Source organism: Delphinus delphis, chromosome 12 (genome assembly GCF_949987515.2).
Source record: "Delphinus delphis chromosome 12, mDelDel1.2, whole genome shotgun sequence".
Lineage (NCBI taxonomy): Eukaryota > Metazoa > Chordata > Mammalia > Artiodactyla > Delphinidae > Delphinus > Delphinus delphis.
Genome location: NC_082694.2, coordinates 10,255,608 through 10,278,003, shown reverse-complemented (window position 1 = coordinate 10,278,003; position 22,396 = coordinate 10,255,608). Strand labels below are relative to the sequence as shown.

The window sequence follows — 22,396 nt, the reverse complement described above, 5'->3', positions numbered from 1 at the left end:
GGCACAGGCAGGAGGGGGACCACTGAAGGAAAGGCAGGCTGCCCCAGGACTGAGAAGGGGGGCAGTCCAGCCCCACTCAACCCACAGGGAGTCTCCCTCTTGGCACCCAGAAGGTTTTGGCCCAAATGTCTTATCTCCGTGACAGGAAGTTTCATTTTCTCCATTTTATTTGTCCATATAAAAATACTCAAATATTTACAACAAATAAATACGTGGGGACACAATAAGTTACACTGTGAGAAGCCCTCCTCCTGGGGCTGGGAGAGGATGTGCCGCGTCCACAGCATGCCCGCCCTCTCCTCCCCTCCCCCTCCCCCTCCCCCCACACCACCTTTCCCAGCCCCGCCAGGGAGGACAAGTATAAAATACCACTGAATCCCAGGGCCAAGCGGGAGGCCCCTCCCACCCTTCCCCCAAACACACAGGAGGCTCCATCTCCCCCCCCCCACCCTGAAAACATTCACAGCCCTGGGAGTAGGACCAGGCCCACCCCAGAGCCCTGGACTCCCCCAGAGGGGCACAGCACCCTGCCCAGCCCACCCCCGTATGTACATGGCTGCCCCCCAACTGGGGACAGGTGGGGGTAGGAGAGGCAAAGTGATACAACCCCTTCCCCTTCATAGCTTCAGTGACCCACCAGGAGGACCCCAGGCCAAGGGAAGACTTGACAGAAACAGGAAGACTGTGTCACACACCCACACACACATACGTGCACACGTCCACAGACACACATGTATGTACACAAACACACCCACGTCTCCAACTTCCGCCTTGAAAGGTTTTGGCTGCTGGGGTCCCGTGCGTCTGTGATTCACAGCCCCTCACAGAGGAGGAAGGTGCCCTCTGTTGTGAGGCTGGTGCCCCGGTGAGCCACACCAAGTGGCAGTGCCCGTGCTGAGAGAGCAGGTCCTCATGGCCGGGCGGTGCCGGGCAGGGTCCGTCCGGGGCAGAGCAGGTGCCCGTGCCATGTCCCTGAGGTAGCTGGTGCCTGTGCAAAGTAGGAGCCGCGCCTCCCACGCCGCCCCGCCGGAGGGGGACCCTCACACCGAGGACTCCTCGGGGTTGGAGTCCGGCAGCTGCTGGCGCTGCTGCAGTTTGCGTCTCAGCTCGTCGGCGAGCTCGGGCAGCGGGTGCCCGAGGCTGCCCCGGTCCTCCCCTCCCAGCTGTAAGCGCACGTATCCGTTGGCATTGGAGTTCCGCCCGCCCCCCAGGTGGAGTCGAGTTGGAGAAGGCAGGGGCTGGCCGGGGATGCCAGGAGGCGGCGAGGGGGGCCCGCCGCCGGGCTGGCACCGGGCGTGTCCAGGAACGATCTTGAGGGAGCCGTCCGAGTAGTAGTAGCCCACGGGGTCCCAGAGTTTCTCGTCCGTCTCGGGGCCGGGCCGGAAGGGGGGACTGGTGGGCTCCTTGGGCAGCTCCAGAGGGTACACCAGGGTCCTCTCGGCTGCCTTGGCGCCCTTCTCCAGCTCCTCCCGCAGCCGCCGGCGCAGGGACAGAACCAGCAGCAGCAGCACAAGGCACACGGCCCCCAGGGCCACCACGGCCAGCCACACCAGCCCCAGGCTCTCCAGGGGGGCCCGGGCCTCCAGGGTCACTGACGGGCCCGCCACCACTGCTACCAGGTAGCCTTCGGCAGCCAGCCGGGCCCCCTGCTCCTCCGAGAAGCAGTGGTAGGCCCCGGCGTGGCGGGGCTGGGCGGCCATCACCACCAGGGCCTGCAGCCGGGCGTCGTAGAGGAAGGAGCCGGGCTGCTCTGCAGGCAGCTCCCGGCCCCCAAAGGTCCAGCGGGCATGGGCGAGGTTGGAGGAGAGGCGGCAGGGCAGCACCAGGTCTGTGCCTGCCACCACCGTGATGTTTTTGGGCGTGAGCCTGACTGCAACGGCAGAGAAAGCAGAGCAGAGAGTCAGTGCAGGAAACCCAGGCCGGGGGGCGGATGCAGACACTTCAGCTCTGGCCCAAGGCCCACCGCCCTGGGAGGGGGACTAAAAAAGACAGCTCACCTTTCTTACTGCCCCGGAAGTTACAGATGCTTGAGGTGTCTGAGACTGTCACGTGCTGGATCAGCAGGGACCTGGTGGGGGAAGCAGAGGCCATCAGCGTCCCAGCTCTAGCCCCCCTCCCCTCCCTGCTGGTCCCAGCACGCGCAGAGCCCCACTCACCCGGAGTGGCCGCCCACGGCCGTGCAGCGGCTGGTGTTGACGTTCCAGGCGCAGTAGGGGTCCCGAGCGAGCACGCAGTCAGCGCAGGAGCGGTACTTCACGCAGTCGGCCAGGGGCAGCTGGACCAGCTGGGAGCGGGAGCCCGCAAAGAGCAGCTTCTGCCAGAGAAGCACAGGAGGGGGGTGAGCCAGGCCCGGACACGGCCTGGGGGCGGCTCAGACCTTGGCCAGGGGGCACAAGGGGCCCAAAAGAGAAAGGGGGCTGCGCTCAAGTCCTGAGGAGGGAAATCTGAGGACTGAGAATGCACGGAGGGCTTACTGCAGGCCAAACGCAATCCTAAGCATCTTACAGATGTGACCTTATTAGAAAGGAACAGCGAACCTGTGAGGCTGAGAAATGTAATCTCACACACACACCCCTACACACACACATCCCTACAAACACACCCCCTACACACACACACACCCCTACACACACACCTACACACACACCCCTACACACACACACACCCTACACACACACCCCCTACACACACACACCTCCTACACACACACACACACATCCCTACACACACACACCCCTACACACACACACCCCTACACACACACCCCTACACACACATACCCCTACACACACACACACACACCCCCCTACACACACACACTCACTCACTCACTCACTCCAGGACAGTATAAATAGCGCAGGAAGTTCAGTTTCCGCAGGGCCCGCCAGCCTCACAATAGCACCAGCAGAGCATAAGGCGTTTTCCTCTGTTTGAATGGTGATTGCCAATTTGTGTGTTTCTTCAACCACAGACTTTGTTTCTGCCATTATTCCACGTTCTGGAGAAACAACCTGAGCCGCCACCACAGGTGGTGAAAGGCGCGCGCGGGAAGGTGCCACAGGTTCGCCAGAAGAGAGCAGAGCAAGAGCAGAAGTGAGAGCAGCACTTCGGGGAACGGCTGAAGCCGCCGGAGGCAGGGGGCAGGGCTGGAGGGCAACGGGGCCGGTCGGCAAGGCGACGTCACGAGGGCATCACGAACCGACACAGCACAAGGCCGGGCCAACAGTGGCACCGGCAGAGAAGAGGCACAGCGCAACCCCGAGGGGCCTGAAGAGAGCGCACAGAGCAGCTGCCACGGCCCCGTTCTGGGAACGCAGCCCCGCCAGGACCAGGCTATATATGAAACATAACGCCCGGCTGCCAGGACCAGGCTATATAGAAGACATAACGCCCGGCCGCCAGGACCAGGCTATATAGAAAACATAACGCCCGGCTGCCAGGACCAGGCTATATAGAAAACATAACGCCCGCAGAGCGCGGATTCCGTTAGCGCTCTCATTCCTGGGACCCGCCCCAAGCTACCCGAGGTGGCTCAGGCATCTCCCCACCCCTGTACCGGCCAAGCACACGACCAGGGGTGGCCTGGGGACAGTGGTGGGTGGGGCCTGATTACTACCTTGCTCCGGGACAGGACCAGGCTTTCCACTGGCTCCTGGTCAAACACCTGCAGCTCCTCAATCAGGTGGACCCAGGGCCCCAGGCTCACGGCCTTGAGCAGCCAGCCATCTCCTGTGGGGGGGTGGCGGAGGACAGGTGTAAAGAAAAGAGCAAGAGGCTCTCCCCGCGCGGGGCACACAGGCCTCCGCCCAGTCCCCAGCGGCCTTGCCGCGCCCCCTGGGCCCACCTGTGCCGATGAACAGCACTGTACAGGTGGCTCCATCGAGCCCCGTGACCCGGTCGGCCACCAGCTGGGTGAAGTTGGCGTCTTTCTTCACCAGCAGGGGCCGGCCCCACCGAGGCCCCACCTGCTCCTCCATCAGCGGGTGCTTCTTGATGAAGTTGAGGGTGTTGTCGGGCAGCTCCAGGGAACTGGTGTAGCCGTGGCGCCGGTGCCAGTTGTTGATGCACTGGGGGCGGGGGAGAGGAGGGAGAGGAGGGAGCTATCAGCCCGGCAGGAAGGGCACTGGCGAGGAGGACACAAGCGCGCCCCTGCCCCGGATGACTCACCGAGCCGGGCCGCGGGCTGGGTACCGGGTCGGTGTAGCGGCCCCACTTTTGGGCTTGCTCATGGTACTCCTTGTAGGGCCCCTCGAACACCCTCTGGATCTCTTCCAACTTGTACTCACAGACTGCTGACAGGTCCATGTCGCCCCTGTCACAGCAAGGGAGGGACCCCCAGGGTCAGGCCTGGGGCGACCACAGCTCCGGGCGTGCAGCGGGAAGGCAGGGCCCAAGCACAAGAAGGTCACGGGCCCACGTGACGCGACGGCGGCTCCAAGTGCCACCGGGGACAGAGCACGGCCCGCCTCCCGCGGGGGGCTTTGCAAAGGGGCCAGGCGCCTGGACGTCCCCCGGGGCCTGTCCCTGTCAGGCCCAGCCTGCGGACCCGCTCCTCCCCACCCCCAAGGGCTCCCAGCCAACTCACCACCGCGCCCGAAAAACCCCGAAGAAGGTGGTGTTGTGCCAGGAGGCGTCCTGCAGGGTATGCAGCGCCTGCAGCTGGTTGAAGTAGAGCTGCCAGTCAGGCGCGGAGCACACCAGCCGCGCCTTCAGGAACGTGGTCCACTTCCTCTGCAGCGTCCGCGCGCCCCCCACGTCACCCTGGGGGACAGCGAGGGGACACTGCCGGTCAGCCCCGCCGGGCTCCCAGGGCCGTCCGCCGCGCTCCCGGGGCCGCCCGCCGCGGGGCGTCTGTACCTTGCAGACTCGGGCCACGCGGGCCACCACCTGCTCGGCGTAGCAGTCGTATTCCACGGCGCGCTCGCTGAAGAAGAAGTACACCTTGTCGTCGTCCCCCGTGAAGCTGCCCAAGCTCTCCGGGATGTAGGCGGAGCCCACGAAATGCGGTTCTGCGGGAAGCGGAGGAGGGTCAGCCCGGGCGCTGGGCCCTCGCGGCGCTTCCCACCCATGGCTGCCCGGTTGGCTGGCCGGCTCCTCGGGGCTCACCGTTGAGCCAGAAGGCCAGGTACTCCGTCTTCATGGCGTGGTGCGGCCCCATGATCCGCAGGATGACGGGCTCTGTGCCCAGGAAGTTGTTGAGCGTGGCCGAGTACAGCTCCCCGTCTACGGGAGACAGGGGGTCAGCCGGACCAGAAGCGAGGTGCAGTTGCACTCAGGCCACACAGCCCCGGACTGGGAACAAGTCCTGGGGGAACCCCCCAACCTGCAGCGGGACAGCCACTCACCCACAAGGAGGCCGGTGTGGCCCTTAACTGGGTCATAGGGACACTTCCCCTTGCCATCTTCGAACTCGCCACGCTCCAGGGTGAAGGTGAGCATGTCCTAGGGGAAGGGAAGAGGCAATGAGAAGGCGACGGGGATCGGTCAAGGGGGCTGGGGGAGGGGAGCGGCACTCACAATGTAGGTGCACTTGGGCTGGAAGGCGTAGGTACCACAGACATACAGGTGGGATGCGTTATACGGCTGCAGGAAGCGGATGAAGTTGAAACACTCCGTCTGGGGAGAGAGAGGCGTCAGTTAAAGTATGAGGGCCCCGGACATGGGGACACAAGGACCCAGACCAGCACTGGGTCAAAGGGGGCTCTGGGGAAAGAGTGTGCACCATGCCCCCCGCCCCTGCCAGCAGTGTCCCAAGCGCCCACCTGGTTACTCTTCCCTTTCTGGGTGCACTCCGCCTTCTTCTCAGCTGGCGCCTCCCATGAGATCTGGGGGCAGGGAGGGGACACGTCAGCAATGTCACAGGTACATACTGAGCATGTGCTACTAGCAGGGCCCATGGCAGCAACGTGGGGAAGCCAAGTGAGAAGACACGGTCCCCACTCTCTGGGAGCTTATTCCAGCAGAGGTCAGAAGCCCCAGCTGCCCCAACGCAGTGGACCCAGTAAGTGCTGCAGACTCGGGGGAAGCAACATGCTCACCGAGGAGAATGGGGTGGGGGGCAGCTGAGCCGAGGGGACAGCCTGGCCAAGCAAAGCCCCTCCGGGTCCTGCCTCTCTCACCCCCGCGTGCCTCCCGCTCCCCCACCTCTCACCACTCCCTGCAGCTCCAGAGCCTCCACGCTGAAGGCAAACAGGGCCTCCCGGGCCCCTACGTACAGGAGCCCGGTCTGCTCGGTCAAGGTCAGCGTCAGAAAGTCCTGGATGCCCGTCTGGGAGAAGCGCCGCACCACCGTGGCCAGCTCTGCAGGGACAAGGCCAGAAAGAGCAGGGATGGGGTGAGCGGACCTTCCTGGGACTCTGGGAGGCCCCCCCACCCCCAAATCAGCCCTCCTCTATGCGATGGTCACCCCTGGTCCCCACATTAGAGCTAGCACCCCACAGGCAGATGCCAGCCAAGCCCCCTGACTGGTAGTAAAGGGCATTTTCTGAACAGGCTTTTGGCTCTGACAGCTCCATCCAGGCCTCCCTGGCCTTTCCCAGCCGGGGCGGAGGCAAATCTGGGCTGGGGAGGAGGAAGGAAGGATATCTCAGCCACAGCTTCCGGTCAGAGGAAGCCATCAGACCGACGGCTCTCACTCTCAGGGTCAGCAGCACTCCCCCCTCCCAGCTTCCTCAGCTGCTGCTTCCTTCTTTGCTCTGCTGCCTGCTGCCCTCACCAGGGTCCAGCCAGGCCCTGGACCCTGATCCAGTAGGGTAGGACGGACAGAAGTTGTGAGCACTTCTTTGACTTAGGAAACCCTTCCCTCCAGTGAGACCCAAATCCGGGCTGTTAGGGATACAAGCACAGCCGGCTATGGGCTGAGGAGGGACGGCAGGAGATGGAATCGGGCTGGGAGGCCAGGCCAGGGAGGTCAGCGGAAACCAGAAGCTGGGGACCAGAGATGGTGCTGAAGCCTCAGGGCTGGGAAGCCCTGTTGCCATCCGCCAAGCAGTGCGCTATGGTATTCGCGTAGTCACAGGGTTCCTACGTCAGCCCCCAGAACAGCTGCCGACCTGTCCTCAGGGTCCCTCTGAACCAGCCTCACTCTTTGGAGAAAACGACGGGCCCAGACACAGGCCGGCAAGGGAAGGCTTCATTAGCATGGAGAGGAGCCTGTGGGAGGTGAGCTCATCCTGGGCCCCCAGAGCACACAGATGATACAAACACCTGACATCACCTCCGCAGACAGGTGTGTGAGCACAGAAGGGCTGTCAGGTCTGCCGTCCCCCCATGCGAGCACGTGCATGCGTGCGCACCCCCCCCACTCTAGGGCCACCAGACAGCAGAGTGTCAGGGCAGCAGGACGTCTATTGTATCAGGGTTGCTAAGGGGGCTCCTGGGGGCAGAGAGCTGGAAAGACTTGGGTGCAGGCAGTGACACCCTTCACCTCATGCCCATCCTGACCCAGGTTTCTCTCTTTAGGCTCTCAGTGCTCGCGATAATTCCAGAAGTGAGGCATGGGGAGAGTAATGCAGAATGGTCACTCTCTCTTGTATAACAGGGGCAGCTGAGCCAGGTCCTAAGTGTCAGGAGGGATCCTCTAGGTCCTGGCCTGGACTACCAGTTCTGGGTCCCTAGGGCCACTCACTCACATTCCTCAGTAAGCTGTGTCACATACATCAGTGGGCCTTGAGCCCGACTGCAGAATACGGCTGGCACGTCCTAGAGGGCAATTCCTTAGCACCCCTCTTCCCCCAGGAGTCCCTCCTGGCCTCCCGCTCCCCGCCCTCCAGGCACTCACCCCCAGAAGATACCGTCTTCCGGGGCACCAGGTTCCACCACACCTCAGCCCCAATGCCCAGGCCCCACAGTCCCACTGCCAGCAGCCAGACGGCCCAGTGCATGGCCATGGCACACGCCCTGGCGCTTAGCTCCAGGCCAGCTGCCCTGCTGGGGGAAAAGAAAGGGTCAGAATCACAGCCAGAGAAAACAGACCGGAAGGGGGCCCACACAAGCCGTACCAGGAGGCACCGACAGGACAGAAGACCAGATCCATCCTCCCCAGGACTCCCCCGTGCCCCAGGCCTTGGAGCAGAGACCTAGTCCCCTCCGACACCTGGCCTCAGCCTCTACAGCCTCCAAAGGGACCATGGGGTCTCCCTGGGGGGAGGGAGAGAGCTAAGTCAGCTGCAAGAGCGGACACTTGGACACTCGGACAACCTCCGGGCCCTCCCCGACTCCTTCTCTTCAACAGGAAGTTGTTTAAGAAAATAAAAAGGGGACCCCCCTCCCCGCCTCAGGCCTGATAGATTCAAAGATTTCTTAAAATAACCTCTGGAGGCAGGACCTGGCCCTACTGGGGCTCCAGCCAGCTCCAAGACCTAATTCTGAGACGCAAACCCCTCAGCAGGGTGATAAGCATGCGGTGGGGCAGGAGGTTGGAAAAGACCCCCAGGGAGGACTCGGCGCATCAGGCCTGCGGGGGTCCCGGCCCCAGCCTCTTGCCTCCCCCAGCGCAGACAATGGCCGGGCAGAGCCCCAAACCCCGTTCCACATCACAGGGCTGAAGTGGGTCCGGGAGCTGGAGGGGCCCCGCTTCCCGAGGCCCCTTTGTTGCCCAAGAAGGAAGGCAGGAAGTGGGTGGGATGGGCGTGGAAATGACCGGGGCCTCATCCTGTTCCTCGCACAGGATCCTAGGAGACACCAGCCCTAGGGCTGAGGGGCGGCGGAACAACGGAGCCGGCTCCGGTCTCATCAGGGATCTCCCGGCAGCGCGTTCAGGCGGGGGCTGGGGGGAAGTGAGGACCCGGTGGGGAGCGCCAGGGGGGTTCCTCCTGGACCGCGGAGGGCGCCCCGAGCAGGGCCGGCGCCTGCTGCGCTCTCCCGCGGTCTTGACGAACCTTCCCAACTCAGAGATCGCGCCCCCAGGACCCCGGCCAGGGCAGGCCATCTGGATTAATTTCCACTGCTCCAGCCCTCCATTGCCGGGAACAGAGACAAAGAAGCTGGGTCTATGCTCACCCCAAAACAAAGGGTCCCCGCCAAGACCCCGTCCCGGGTCCCCCCCGCCCCCCCGGATTCTCCCCTCCCCCAGCTTCGGGGATTTGAAGGCAAACAAAGCGGCGGCGCTGGGAGCGTGGCGGAGCCCGGCCTGCGGACGCCCCCTGTCGGCCCAGTAACCCAGCGCGGGAAGGGCGGGGGGGGCGCAGGAGATGCGTTCACCACCACCCCCGTCCCCCAACACACCCCCAGCCCTCCCTCGGCCCCTTACCCCAGGCCCGGGCCGGACCCCGCGGCGCGCTCCAAGGCTCTGCCGCCACAGCTCCTCCCCGGAGCAGCCCCGGAGGTGGGGGTGTGTAGAGGGGTGCGGGCTCCTGGCGGCGCGCCCCCCACCCTTGCCCACCCAGAGCGGCGGGCCGCGGACGGCGCCCCCGCGGCTGCAGGGCTAGCGCTCCAGCCGGGGACTGGGCGGCGCGGCTCAGGAGCCTGGCTTTCCAGGACAGCCCGCCTCCCCAGCGGAGCGGGCGCGCGGCCGGGGGGCCGCGGCAGGGAAATCCGATCCCACAACATCGGCCTCCGTCCAAGCCCGCCCCAAACTTTCCGTCGGGGGTGGGGGAGCCAGGGGCAGTTCGGGGGCCTGGAGAAGATCCCGGCCGCGGACCGGACTGCACGAGGGACCCCCGCTCCCTGAGCCCCGCTGCCCCTGACCAGTCCGCGCCTCCGGACCCTGTGGCGGCGGGCGCCGCTCTCCCTGCTCCCCAGCCCCCGCCAAGCAGCCCGCGGGGGGCGCAGAACGGCGCTCGGGCGGACAGCTGTCCCCGCCGCCGCCCCTCCCTGAGCCCCCAGACCCCGTCCCTCGCGCGTGCGGCGTCCCCTGCCCGAGTCGGGGGACAAAGCGGCGACCCCGGAACCCCCTGGCTCCGATCCCAAGCACACCCGGCCTCACTCACCTCTTCTTCGCGGCTTGAATCCCTGGGCGCCGCCCTCGCGTTCGGCTCCGACCACGGTCCGCCCCTGCCCGCGCGCCGCCGCCGCCCGCGCGCGCCCGCCCGCCCAGCTCCGCTGCCCCTCTGCCACCGCCCCTCGGCCCGGCTCGGCTCGGCGCCCCTGGGCTCGGGCTCCCCGCGCCACCGCGGCGGGCGCCGGCTCTTTCTCCGCCGCGGCCGCGGCTCTCCGCCCCCTCCCCCCTGACGTCAGGCGGGGGGGCTCGACGGAGGTCGGGGGCGGGCCGCGAAGGCCCGCCCCGGAGGGGGCTGCGACCCGCCGCGACCCGCACGCCTACCCGCTCCCCGCCCGGGGGCTCGGACCCCCGCCCCTCCCCGTGCCCTGCCGCCCCGCGCCTTGCAGCCGCGAGCTGCGCCACCGCGCCGGGAGGTGGGGCGGGGGAGGGACTCCTGGCCCTGGCACTGGGGAGTCGGACTCACCGGGTCTTTCCGAAGTGTCCCCCAAGGCCAACCGCGCAGGGTGGGCGGCCGGGCTCGGGAATGGGGCTAAGGGGATCCCCACGCTGAGGTTACTGGAACGAAGGCGTGCGGACCACTTCAGGGCGAGTATTCGAGGCTTCTTTTCGGGGCGGACCAGAGGGGTCTGTCTTTTGGCCCCCAATTCTTCTCCGTTTCTTGGCCCCAACTCCCACTGACCCCTGCGACCAGACTGGAACGGGCCTCACCAGCCAGTAAGACCCCCCAAGTCTCCCCGAGACCTTCTGCCCCTTGTTTCTCACGCTCCAGGCGGAGGGACCTGCTCAGCGCCCCCCGGCCAGCTCCCGGCGAAGACAACCCTGGACTCCGATTGCACAGAGCCTACCCTCAGGAAATGACTCCTTCTGGTGCCCCTGGAAGACTGAATAACAAGTGACATGAGCCCTGATGTTCAGACGAAAGGGTTCTGAGGGGAGCCACGCTGGAGGAGAACTGGCATCTTCCGAACCGCCAGCCTCCGCCCACAGCCGCTCCTAGAAGTAACTTGTAGCCCCGGCCTCCTGGGCGGTGCTGGGGTGTCCTCCTTGCCAGCTGGTTTCTCGGAGCTGGGCGGGTGGACAGAGGAACCCCAGGCAGCCCAGCCCACCGGGACCCGGAGACAGATGCCACCTCCTGGCTAGGGGCAAAGGGCAGAGGTGAAGAGACTGGAGGCCCTGAGGCTGCGGTGGTGACTTTATGCCTGGTGCAGTCCTGGAGGGGAGGGACACTTTAGGGCCCCGTCAGCAGATCTGGATTATAAATCAGTCCCGATGGGAGGTTTTGTTCTGGGTTAAAACTTGGCATCAGAAAAGTGGAGACCAGAAGAGTCGTGGAGATAATTGGGAAAAGCAGCCCAGTTTGGATTCAGTAACAATTGGGTCTTTGCTGGTATACATAAAGGCCCCTTCTCCCGCGCTGGCCAAAGCCACATTTCCCAGCTCCTTTCCACCAGAAAAAAAAAAAAAAATAAAGAAAAGCTGTGGCCTTGGAGATGCTGGAGATAGGGGGCAAGCTAGTTAATTAGCATGGGGTGGGCAGGGAAGGCTTTGCTTCAGCTGACAGGGAGGAAGATGAGTGACCCCCCTCTTCCTGTTAGACCCTGCGTCTATTTATGTGGTTGTAAATCAATAGGCAGGTACCCCTCACATTTGTTCTGTGCTTCACACTCTGCAACTTGCCTTCACTCTGCCCTCATGACCACCCTTTCCAAAGTAGGTATTGTTTCTCCCATTCCATAGATGAAATGAGTCTCAGAAAGGTTACGCATCCTGCCCAAACTCACACAGATATTGAGCAAGGTCAGAATGTTAAATCAGGCCTTAGGACTCCTGATCCCGTCTTTCCACTAAGTCACAGGGTATCCTGATAACTTTTAGGCCACAAACACTCCATTTCCTGCTGTTTTTCCTCACCTTCACCTCCCACCCACCTCTAGGTGTGACGGTTACCAGGCTGAGACCTGAGCTCCTAGCCCCACCTGCAAGACGGCCCTAGTGGAAAGTCTCAGCAGGTGGTTTGGTTTCACTGGCTGTGACCGTCTTCTGTAGCTCAAGGCCGGCTGCTCGGTTCCTGCTAACAGACTCCGGAGCCCTTCCCTCCCAAACGCTCCTCAAAGTTAAGGCTGCAGCTTGCCTGCTCCCCTCTTCCACCTTCACTCCTTTTCTGCTGCATTCTCTTCCTTTCCGGCGCTGGCCTTTTCCGTGGGTGGGTGGGTAGGGGATAAAGTTTCCTGCATGACTACTTGCTCATGATTCATACTTTAAAATAAAAGCACAACTGGTCAAAAAAGAGGATTCCTGGGTCTTAAATTAAGAAGAAAAAAAAGTTACTAATACCGGGGGGGAAAAAAAGAAAAGGCTTGTGTATAGGTACGGCAAGCCTCCTCAGGGCCTGTCTATCACATTCTATGGAAGGCATCCACTTTTCAGGCCTTAGGCCTTGACAGACCCTCTTACTTTCCCCATTTGTTCAACCACGTGTGGCCAAGAAAAGGCAGATGTGCTAAATGCCCCCCGAGTTTCTCTGAGGACCCACTGGCAGCTCAGTCCGGCCCCTAGAGATGGACCCAAGAGTCTTCTCTGGAAAGCAAGGCCCCCCTCACTCCCACACCTTGGTCATGCACCATGGTGCCCCGCCTGTGAACTCCAGCTCTCCTGAGGCTGCTTTCTGAGGGGGGGGTGAGGGCGGGGCTGAGGGGTCACAGTGGGGTTCTGTAGTCAACACTGTCTGGCCAACTTCCAAGGGAGTCAGGAGCTGCTGTCACCCCACAGGGGGGAAATGAAAAAGCCTGGGTCAGCCACCCTTCAGGGGCCTGAGGGCCTGGAGACCGAGGGGAGTGGGGACATAGGAAAAGGACTTCCTCTCTCCACTTCCTCCTAAAGGAGAGTTATCAAAGCCGTCCACCTGGGAAGCCTTTCCCTTCCAGCCCCTCCCTACCACCCTCGCCAAAGGAAGCAGGAGAACATCCGTCATCACAGCCCCGGATGCTGCCTTTCCAGTGGCTTCCACCAGGATATCCCTCAGCCTTTCCCCAGGGGCTTAGGGATCTGGAAAGCGTATGTGGCGAAGTTGCCAGCATCACCGTGGAACTCTTGGCCTAGAGGGTGGCTCTCTAACTGGTCCCGGACTGGTTTTAGAAGATCTGGTCAGCTCCCAGCCAGTTCCAGCGGGGGCCCATTACACGTCCCGGGGGACGCCGTACGCCCTTGGGTGACCTCAAAGTGCTCACCTCTGCTCAGGTTACAGGGAGGCCTCTGGAGGGCCTGAGCTGCCACCAACACCTCCTCTTTCCCTGGCATCTATTTCTCTCCTGGGGGTGAGTGTCTCCGGGAGCTGGGGCGGAGGGGGGCAGTGCATGAGAACCGGGCCTGGGCAGGAGGGCTCCAGAGCCTGCAACACTGGACAGCTCGAACCCTTGCTCAGAGCCCAGCAGGGGCGGCTTCGAGAATTGGAAACTCCCTGCTTCAGACTCTCAGGGCTCCCTACTCCCTCTCCGCCCTTGGCTGCGAGAACGAAGAAAGAAAATTTCAAAGGTGATTTCCAGGTTTCCAGAGCAAACTGAAGAGCCGGGGATCAGGGGCAGGGGCGGCCCTGAGGGAGGGTGAAGGCGGCGGCTCGGCACAGCTCTGCTATCGGAGGATCTCAGGCCTACCTGATGCCGCTGGGGCCTCAGGGGTGCCCTGGCCAAGGGGGCCTGTGATGTGGCCAGGAACAGAAACCAGAACTCTCAGGCAAGCCGCCTGGGCCTCCAAGCCTCCCTGGCAGAGAGCTTCTTCCACCTCTCACCTGGCGAAGGAAGAGAGGCAGGGAGACGTGGTGCCCGGCCCTCGGCCGTGTGCTCGTGCTCCCTGAATTATACATCTGCCTTGGCTCCCAGCACTCTGGGGACCCAGCGAGAGCCTCCAAAACAGGCCCAGGAAGCGATGGGCTACACTTCGGGGCTGCAAATAGAGGCACTTGGCCTGAAGGTCCTTTATGTGGGGGGAGTTTCCTACTTAACCTGCCTTACCCTGACCCCTGTCGTGTGAAAGAACGAAGGAGAGGGACAAATAAACAGAGAAAGTCACAAGCGCCAGCCATGGTGACCTTCCACTGGCAGATGCTAGGGGGGAGCTGAGGAAGGGGCACAGGCCCAGTGGGCAGGGCTCCTCCTCTGCTACCTCCTATCTACCTCCTGGGGCCCCTGAAAAACACCATCCCAACCCAGGAAGGAGTCAGGAGGGGTCAGGGACTAGCAATGGATTCTCAGGGTTGGACGTGTGGGCAGATCCCCAAGGGTCTCCTGGGGGTACCGAAGGCTCACTCACTTCTCAAGGGGAGCAGGTCAAAGACGTCCAGCACCCGTTTAGGGATCAGGGCCCACAAAACTGATCTTGGGTAAGGCAGAGTGGAAACAAAAAGTCTTGGGAACGATCTTTCGGCACTGCCCCCCATGCCCAACTCCTGAGTCTGGGAGTTGATTTCAGAGCTCGACAACAAGCTGAATTAAGTGCAATTACAGCCCTGAGCTACCATCTCACTCCGGATCTTCCCCAGTGGCAGCGGGGAGCGGGGAGTCCCGGTCCCAGACCGGTCCAAACAAACGTTCCCCATCCTTGCTCCCTGGGTGTCTGACAGCTCTCAGGCCACAGCCAGAACTGCTCCTCCCTGAAGGTTTGCAAACAGCCCTCAGCTGCAGGGGGTGGGGCGGGGCACATGACTGCCTGGGGTGAGAATTCTGCAAAGTATAAGCGAGAAGTCAGGGAACTGGGCGCTGAGCACGGGCCCTCAGTAAGGGACTGAAGGAACTCTTGTAACCAATGATGCTGAAATGAGACTTTAGCGTGCACAAGGAACCCTCACATTAGGGACACACAGAGATGGGAAGGAGGGTGGGGAGGATGGTGGCCGGAGGACCCAGGAAGCCCAGGAAAACCAGAGCTTTGGAGACAAAGGTCTCGGGGAGAGGAGACGGTGGGGAAGGGAAGGAGAGCTGAGAGGTGAGCCAGGCAGCGAGAGGCAGGATCCTCGCCCGGAGGGGGCTCAGGGCAGCGGGGGAGGCAGGTGCCTGCTTCAGCTGGCTGGTCCTCCTCTGGTCTCCATTCTTCACGCCTCCAGGCAGCTGGGCCATGTTCACTTCCTGCCAGGGCAGGAGCACTGGGCCACCCCTGCCCTGCTCCATTAGATGTCTTCCCAGGGGCTGAAGTACTGGGCCTGTGGCAAAGAGAAAGCAGGGTGTGACGCTCTGGGCCCAGGTAGGGCCCACCGATGTGACGCTCCCTGGCGCTCCAGCATCCCTTGAATTTCCACTAAGGCCTCCTCCGTGCCAGATGCTGAGCCACAGGGCTCCTGGGGCTGCCAGTCCAGGTGAGGACACGGCAGGTCAACGGGCCACTCAACCACAGCTCTGCCTCCGTTCTCTCTACTCCCTGTTCACAGGCCCAGGGTGCTGTGAGAGGAAGGTGGGACCTGCCCCCTGGCTCGGCCAGGCCACGGATCACTTTTCCCTCTTTTCATGACACACACACTGCTTCTCACCAGAGACCAGTGTGATCTAGTTCCTTAGGGGTTGAGGATGAGGTCTGCTCTCCAGTTTTCTCAGAGACTTGTGAAATCTGAGACCCAAGCCACAGCCTGTGGCTGATGTGTCAGTTCCAGGTCAGAGGTTACGGGGGAAGGACAAGCGGAGGGGAGTCAGAGGAAAGGCAAGTTGGGAGCCCGGGAGCATCGGGAGGGGGGTTGGAGAAAGAGTTTTTACGAGACCCAGTTCATCTGCATCCAGGGCTGGGGGCGAAGGGGTGGGAGGGCTGCCTGTTGGAGGAAGGGACAGAGGCCAGAAGGGAGGCTGCCAGAGTGGGGCTGCACTGTGCTAAGTGTGCGGGCTCGCGAGTCAGGCTGGTTCTGTGCCCTGGTTCTGATATTTGCATGACCCGGCCTGCATGATGGGGCAAGCTGTTTAACCTCTCAGTGACTCTGGCTAGCTTGTTCATCTGTGAAATGGGATCATAACAATACGTGCCTCATGGAGGTTACGTGGATTCATGTAGAAGAGGGTTTTTATTCAATAAACATTAGCTATGAGTATTTATTACCCAGGGAGTCTGAGGGAGTCAGGAGCGTGAGTGCTGCTGCTACAAAAACTGGAGGGACCAGGGCAGACTGGGCGCGTCCCCCCAGCAGAGTGGGAGGCCAGCCTCAGGCCCACAGGACAACTGGGCAGAGGGTGGACAGCTGGTGCCTCTGCTGCCCCTTCCTGGCACAGCTCACGACAGACCGGCCCTGTGGCCCAGGCTCTTCCCTCTCCGGGGTGAAGCTTTTCTTTGCCTTCACCCTGGAGTCGCCTGCGCTGTGCCTCCCTCCCCGCACTCCCACACGGGGCCTCTGACTCTCGATAAGAATGGCGATGGCCCACCGAGGACACGTCTCCCCGCACTGCCCTCTGCCCCCATCTTCCAGCCAGGAACCCGGCAGCTGCAGAGGGGGTGGACACACTGAGGGCTCCGGTCAGCCGCCTGACCACATCCCTCCCTTCCCAAGCCTGGGGGCTGGTGTGGGTACCACCTGGGGCTGGCAGTGGACCAGCAGCTCCTGCCAGCGGATGTAGGTCTGGGCAGCCAGGTCCTTGAGTGTGGTCCAGTGCATGGCCTGGGGGCTCTCCCGGATGTGGGTGCTGATGCAGCGGTCCAACTGCATGCACAGCAGCTGCAGCTCTCCCTGCAGAGGCCGTGGGGGGCGGGGCACAGGCCCGGCCGCCACAGTCGGGGAGGGGAGCACAAAATCGGAGAAAGAGGAGGACGGGTCTGAGTGACTGCCCAAAAGTCAGGCAGGAAAGGGAGGGGAGGCACGGGGTAACCGGGGGCACGGGTCAGTATCCCTTGGGAAGGCCTGGTGGGACGCTGGGAGGAGGACGAGGCCGGCTCCCCTAGGTCTGCTTCTTTTTCAGCCTCCCACTCTTCCCAGTTCCTGGCAGCGGGCTGGGCTCCTCCCCCAGGGGCCCCAGCCCAGCCTCCTGGGAGACTCACCCATTGGTCTGGAGTAATGTCCTGGCAGCTGACCACCAGCCCAGCCAGCGTCAGGAGGCTGTGACACAGGTAGCAGACCTGGGGAGAGACAGGCTTCCCTGAGTGCAGCTCCGGCCCAGCCCTGGGCTTCTGCGACAGTGTCTGGGGAGGTGTCTTCAAGGAGGGCCCCGCTCACTCAGAGCTCTGCCCCTGAGGAATGACCGTGCTCCCCCGCCTCAGAAAAAGAAGAAATCTCTGCCTTCCAGAAACCCACACTGTCACCCAGCCCCATCCTGGGGCTCCAGAGGAGAAAGCCCGTGGGCGAGAGGGGCCTGTCCACTCTGAGCTCTGCCTGGTGTCTGTGGTCCCCGAGGTCTCTGCTCTGCTCCCTGTGGCACCCACGCCTGTGCGCACTGTGACCAGATGCCACTGTCCACTATATGCGTACACGGGTCCCCCATGGGTGCCCAGCTCAGCCCGGGGGGACACCCCTGCACAGACAGATGTGCAGCTCAGTCCAGACACTCCCACCGTGCTGACCGGAGGAGGCTGGCGAGGGGAGGGGGGCAAAGGGCAGGAGGTCTGGTTGAGCATTCGCCCACCTTACCCACCTACTCATACCCTCGCTCTTGCCCCCTGGACACCAAGGGGTGAAAACAGGACAAAGGCCGATTCTATGTGATCAGAGGCTACGTTAGATCCCGGGGTGCCCTTGGACTCTGCTGGTGCCCATTCATTTATGAGACATTCACCTGCAGTGCAGAGAAAACGAAGTACGGGGAGCACCCACCCCAAAGGCAGGCGAGGCTCCTGCTGTGAAGACAGCCTGCTCCTGGCACTCAGTGGGCATACCCCTCCCCCACTCGGAGGTGCCTGCTGCTCTGTCCCCTTCAGACTCCTCCTAAGATAGGAAGGGTGGCAGGAAGCACCCCACCATCATGCCTGTGGCAGATAACCAGCCCTGAGGCTGAGCTGGGAGGAGAGGCAGGCTCTAGAGATGGCCAGCAGGGCTCCAGCTTGGTGATAATGGGGTTGGAGCTCAGAGCCAGCCAAGGCTCCCCTGTCCCCCCACTTCCCCTGCCCTTATCATCCTCCCCCTTTAGAGCACCTGGTGGTGCCCCAGAAACGGTCACAGCCTCTTTGCACAGACCCAGCAGCCTCCTTAGGGCAGAAGCTAGAACGGTTTTTGAGGGCATCAGACACTCTAGAGTGTAGTCTTCTCCAGCTCAAACGCCACGTGCAAAATCCTGAGGCCACAGGCCACCGGCCCCCCTCCTCCAGCAGCACCTGCCCTGCCCAGGACCCAGCCTGTCCTTCAGCACAGCAGCTGAGGCCCACAGGTGGCTGATACCACAGGCTGGCCGGGTTGGGTGGCATGCCACCTGGCAGTGGGGAAAAGCAGGGGGCCCACTGGGTGTGCCTCCAGGCGGCGCTGCCCCAGGCTGGGGAAGATCCAGCCTCCGCGAGCAGGGTCCACCTGCTGGGTCCCCCTTCCCCAGCCTGGCCTTGCCCTCGGGAGGCTCACAGCATTCGGAACTCCTGAACTCTGCAGTCGTGGCAAACGGCTCTTTCCCGCCGTCCCAACCCCCTAAAGCAGGCTCAAGCCTGTGCGCTAGACAGTGTACCTTGACTAAGACACAGCCACACACACTCAGACGTCAGACGGGAAAAGATGCTTCAGGAAGGCGATCATTCGGTTATTGACACTGAATACTGAGCCCCAGCGTTCCCTTGGACCAGGAGGACAAAGGGTCCTTCTGGCTTTTCTGGGGAGGGAGGGGGAGCGGTGGTGGTGTGCAGCTGAGAGGGCTTCAGGGAGGAAGTGACTAAACCAGGTCTCAAAGGAGCCGTAGGATTTGAGGTGAAGGTGGCCCTGTGCGGGTGGGGCACAGCCAAGATTACACCACCAGACAGATCCCGGGCTGATGCAAGAAGCAGAGGCAGGACTCGCCGGGGGACTGACCACGGCTGGGGCACGAGCTGGGCTGGAGCGGGGAGAGAGGGGCACCCTGGGGACTGGGCTGGCAGCAGAGGGACCAGACAGTGGACAGTGGAGGCCACTCCACGCTGCTCTGGAGCAGGGAGCCTGGGTTGTGGAGGACAGACTGGGGGCACTTGGGGGAAGCAGGGGATGGAATCCGTTGGGATGGAATCCACCGAAGTGAAAACGCGGCTCTCAGAAGGATTACACTTCCTCCTTCGTCTCTTTTTTTTTCTTTTCTCTTTAAGATAATTTCTTTACAATGTGTGTGCTTTACTCATATAATCAGAGTATAATGACAAAATTTTAAATTAATTTTAAACCAGACAATGCCAATGATAAACGACTGAGCCCAGGTGGGTCTGGGGTAGGTGCGGGGCAGGGGAGAGGGACGTGACCTTGGGAAGCACCCTCTTTGAGAGAGGGGCATTGAGCAAGCTGATGGTGAGAGGTGGTGGAAGCCAAAGAAAATATCCCAGGGCGATGGAGCTGTCCGTTGGCGGCCGGGAGGGGGGGCCCTGTCTGCGGGGTGGGTGTGAAAGCCCGGGAGGGCTGTGGCAGAGGGGAGAGAAGGACCTTTCACCTGTAAACATTCCCCCAACCGAAGCCGGCGTGGAGGCGCTGGGCCGCGGGCTCAGGTGGAGGCCCTGGCCAGGCCCCCAGCCCCCTGATCTCCCCTCCCCTGCAGAATGTTATCTTCCTGGGAGGGGGGCGTGGTGAGGGTGGGCCTGGGATCTGAGGAGTGCCCTGGAGGAAAACCTGTGCAGCGGGGATTTACTGAGAGCAAAGAGCGGGTACGTGTGTACGGGTTTCACAACTTCATTCTTAATGCCGATTCCCATAATTGAATCTGGAGGGAAAATCCCAGGGAAACTATTCTGAATACGTTTGTTTTTTTTGGGGGGGGCTGGGGTGGGGACGAGAATAGCAAGAAGGAGGAGGTAGTTCTGAAGAAGAGCTCTGTTAACCACACTGTACAAGCCGATCGTCCAAAGGGCGGGTGAGGGTACTTGGGAACCGTGCCCACTACCTGGAAGGAGGGCTGGGAGCATTCTCCCCTCTTTGGGGAATAGGGCTTCGCTATCAGCAGAGTCGCCCAGACCATTCCTCCCCGCGGTCTCTGCACTGAGAGGAGAGGTGAGAGAGGGTCCTTCCGCTCTCATCCAGACAAAGGGACAGACCGCGGCGCCGGGGACACGCCAGGCTTCTCCTGCACCTCAACCCTCCTCTCCCAGGCCCTGTTTCTGTGAAGGTCAGAGAAGCAAACCATGAGCAGAAACTGGGGCTCTAGCAGGCTGGGGAGGCTGAACCTGGGTCTCCGTCCTCTGGAAACTTCCTCCGGTGGGGAAGGCAGGGGCTGGCCCAGGAGCCCGGCAGGGCCGGGCGGGAGACTGGGTAGGACGCTCAGTCAACAGCCAGGCGTGAGAGCTGCGTTTCCTGCTCCAGTTGTGCTGTGACCAGTTCCTGAACTCAGCAAGCCCGCTCCTGTCCTGCCGGCACCACAGAAACGTGGGGCTCTGTCTTCTCTTTCAAGATACTGGAAAGGGAGGCTGGAAAGAGGCCAGGCATCGGCGGGGCCAGTGCAAGGTGGCCCTTCCTCCTGTCTGAGGCCCCTTCCAAGTCCCTATGGGCGGGTGGGGGTATGTATGGGTGTAGGGGAGGGTGCCGGGTGGCTTCAGGGTTAGTGAGCAGTGCAGGGGCACACCTTGAGCGGGGGCTATATCCATCCAAGCTTGGGCATCTCGTCTGTAGAACGGGTGCTCCCCAGCTCAGGCCACCCACCCAGCACCTCCCGACTGGGGCGTGAGTGGAGGCTGGGAAGCCCCCAAGGGAAATGGGGCCAGGAAACCTCAGTCCACGACTTGGGGAGAGGCAGAGTCTGAGGCATGGGACGTGCCCGAACCCAATGCCGACAGGAAAGGACGGTCCCCTCCCGCTGCTGCCAGCGGGGCCTGCAGCTCCACCTTCCGGGTCTCTCCCTGGAGTCTGGCAGACAGACTTTTCTGAGAAGTTCTGTGCAGGATGCCTCCCTCCTGGCTCTAGAGCCTGGAGACGGGGCCCCGTCCTCTCCCTGGGGAAGGATGACACGGCAGAGAGATAAGGGACAGTCCACTGGGCTTGTCACCCGCGAAGGGGCCAGGGGAGGGGAAGGCCAGTGTCTCCTTTTCTGGTCCAGCTAGTTCTGACCCGGGAACCGCCAGCCAAGTCTTGGTGTATAGAGCCTTCGTCATGAGACGAAAGGGAAAAAGGGTGGACGGTTCCCAGGAACTTCATCCTTTAGAAAAATTCCCCTCTAGCTAATGCCAAGGGAGCTGGCGGTGGGTTATTTATGCTAAGAAACGGCAGAGAGGGGGAGGGAGAGGATCTCCCAGGAAGCCACTCGCTCTGGCCAGAACGTAATAGTTTCTCCCACCGCAGTTCTGACCAAGAGCGCAGGCTCACCCGAGGCAACCCTTCGAACCCAGCCCCCTCCCTGGAGGCTGCCAGCCCGGTGGGGGGCAGAGGGGGTGCAAGGAAGGCGGGGGATGGTGGGTCTTGCTCTTGGCTGGAGGGTCCTGGGGGAGCAGGTCCAGCCAGGCTCTGGGGCAGCTGCTGTGGGGCATGGGGAGGGGGTGGGGGGAGAACTAAGGCTGACCCAGGAACACCTGCTGGGGAGGACACACTGACTCAGAGGACACAGCCTTCCAGCCAGGCTGCTGGGGCCCAGGGGCTCACACTGCAGATGTCGCCGGCTCCCGCTCGGCAAGCTGGCCCTCAAGGCCAGCTGCTGTCCGGTTCCTTGCCCGGGATGCCAGGACCCCAGGGCAGCCTCCCTTGGTCTCACCTCTCCAGGCTCACAGGCTCTGGGGTTGGGAGGGGTCCTGTCCTGGGGGACCTGCATTCAGCCGCAGCCTGGCTGGGCTGCTCTCGGCCCCATTTGGAAGGCCTGGAGGTCCAGGAGGAGAATTCTGCCATAGTCCTGTCATTGCCACGTGTGGGTCTTCTCAGGGGTTCTGTTCCCTCAGAGACACTTCGCTGCAAACACACGTGCTGAAGGTCAGTTCTAGAACCAATGAAGCCTGGGAAAGAGTGAAGCCGCGCTGGTCCGCCTTGGGCCATTTCAAACCCAAGGCTAGAGCTGGGCCCTGATGAATTCTTTTCCTTCCTTCCTTCCTTCCTTTCTCCTTTTATCAAATTGAACCCTACAGCACTACTGCGCAGTGCCCTGACCCAGCGGGTTCCCACAGAGGTCCTGCTGACCTTCACTTTCAGTAGATGTGGAAGCTGAGCCTGGAGAGGTCCCCTGACTGCATGACCATCTCCACTAAGTGTTAGGCCCGATGCAAATGTCTGTACGTGCTCCCTTAAGGTGAACAAGCTGTGCGTGTGTGTGTGCGTGTGTGTGTGCGCTTGCACGCGCGCTCATGCTCCCTAAAGGGGAGTTAACCCTGGAGAGATCAAGGCCCTTCTGCATTGCACAGCCAGGGCCCCAGGGCCTGCTAGAGGCAGGACAGGGA

The 22,396-nt window shown here is 62.3% G+C and overlaps 2 protein-coding genes across 4 annotated transcripts in view; both read right to left on the bottom strand.

Annotated features, from left to right (window-relative positions):
• Positions 1-452: 452 nt before the first annotated feature.
• SEMA4C (semaphorin 4C) lies at positions 453-9,990 on the bottom strand. Of its 3 annotated transcripts, none has more exons than XM_060027686.1 (15): positions 9,930-9,990; positions 7,781-7,929; positions 6,152-6,300; positions 5,763-5,825; positions 5,518-5,616; positions 5,346-5,442; positions 5,107-5,223; positions 4,858-5,009; positions 4,586-4,761; positions 4,168-4,312; positions 3,845-4,067; positions 3,617-3,729; positions 2,157-2,314; positions 1,998-2,068; positions 453-1,870 (listed from the first exon to the last, which is right to left on the bottom strand). In XM_060027686.1, the coding sequence occupies exons 2-15, from the start codon at positions 7,887-7,889 to the stop codon at positions 1,041-1,043; spliced, it is 2,502 nt and encodes an 833-aa protein (XP_059883669.1). In that variant the 5' UTR covers positions 7,890-7,929; positions 9,930-9,990; the 3' UTR covers positions 453-1,040. The 3 variants fall into 3 exon arrangements, with proteins under 3 accessions (XP_059883669.1, XP_059883670.1, XP_059883668.1); XM_060027687.1 differs by having other exon boundaries at positions 7,781-7,926; positions 9,930-9,979; XM_060027685.1 differs by lacking the exon at positions 9,930-9,990 and adding an exon at positions 9,251-9,409 and having other exon boundaries at positions 7,781-7,926.
• A 4,759-nt stretch (positions 9,991-14,749) lies between these two features.
• The window catches only part of FAM178B (family with sequence similarity 178 member B), an 81,762-nt gene continuing 74,115 nt past the window's right edge, over positions 14,750-22,396 (bottom strand). Inside the window, 3 exon segments of the mRNA XM_069541287.1 lie at positions 14,750-15,131; positions 16,479-16,631; positions 16,940-17,017. Of these exon segments, the coding sequence (XP_069397388.1) occupies positions 15,099-15,131; positions 16,479-16,631; positions 16,940-17,017 (264 nt within the window). The 3' untranslated portion in view covers positions 14,750-15,098.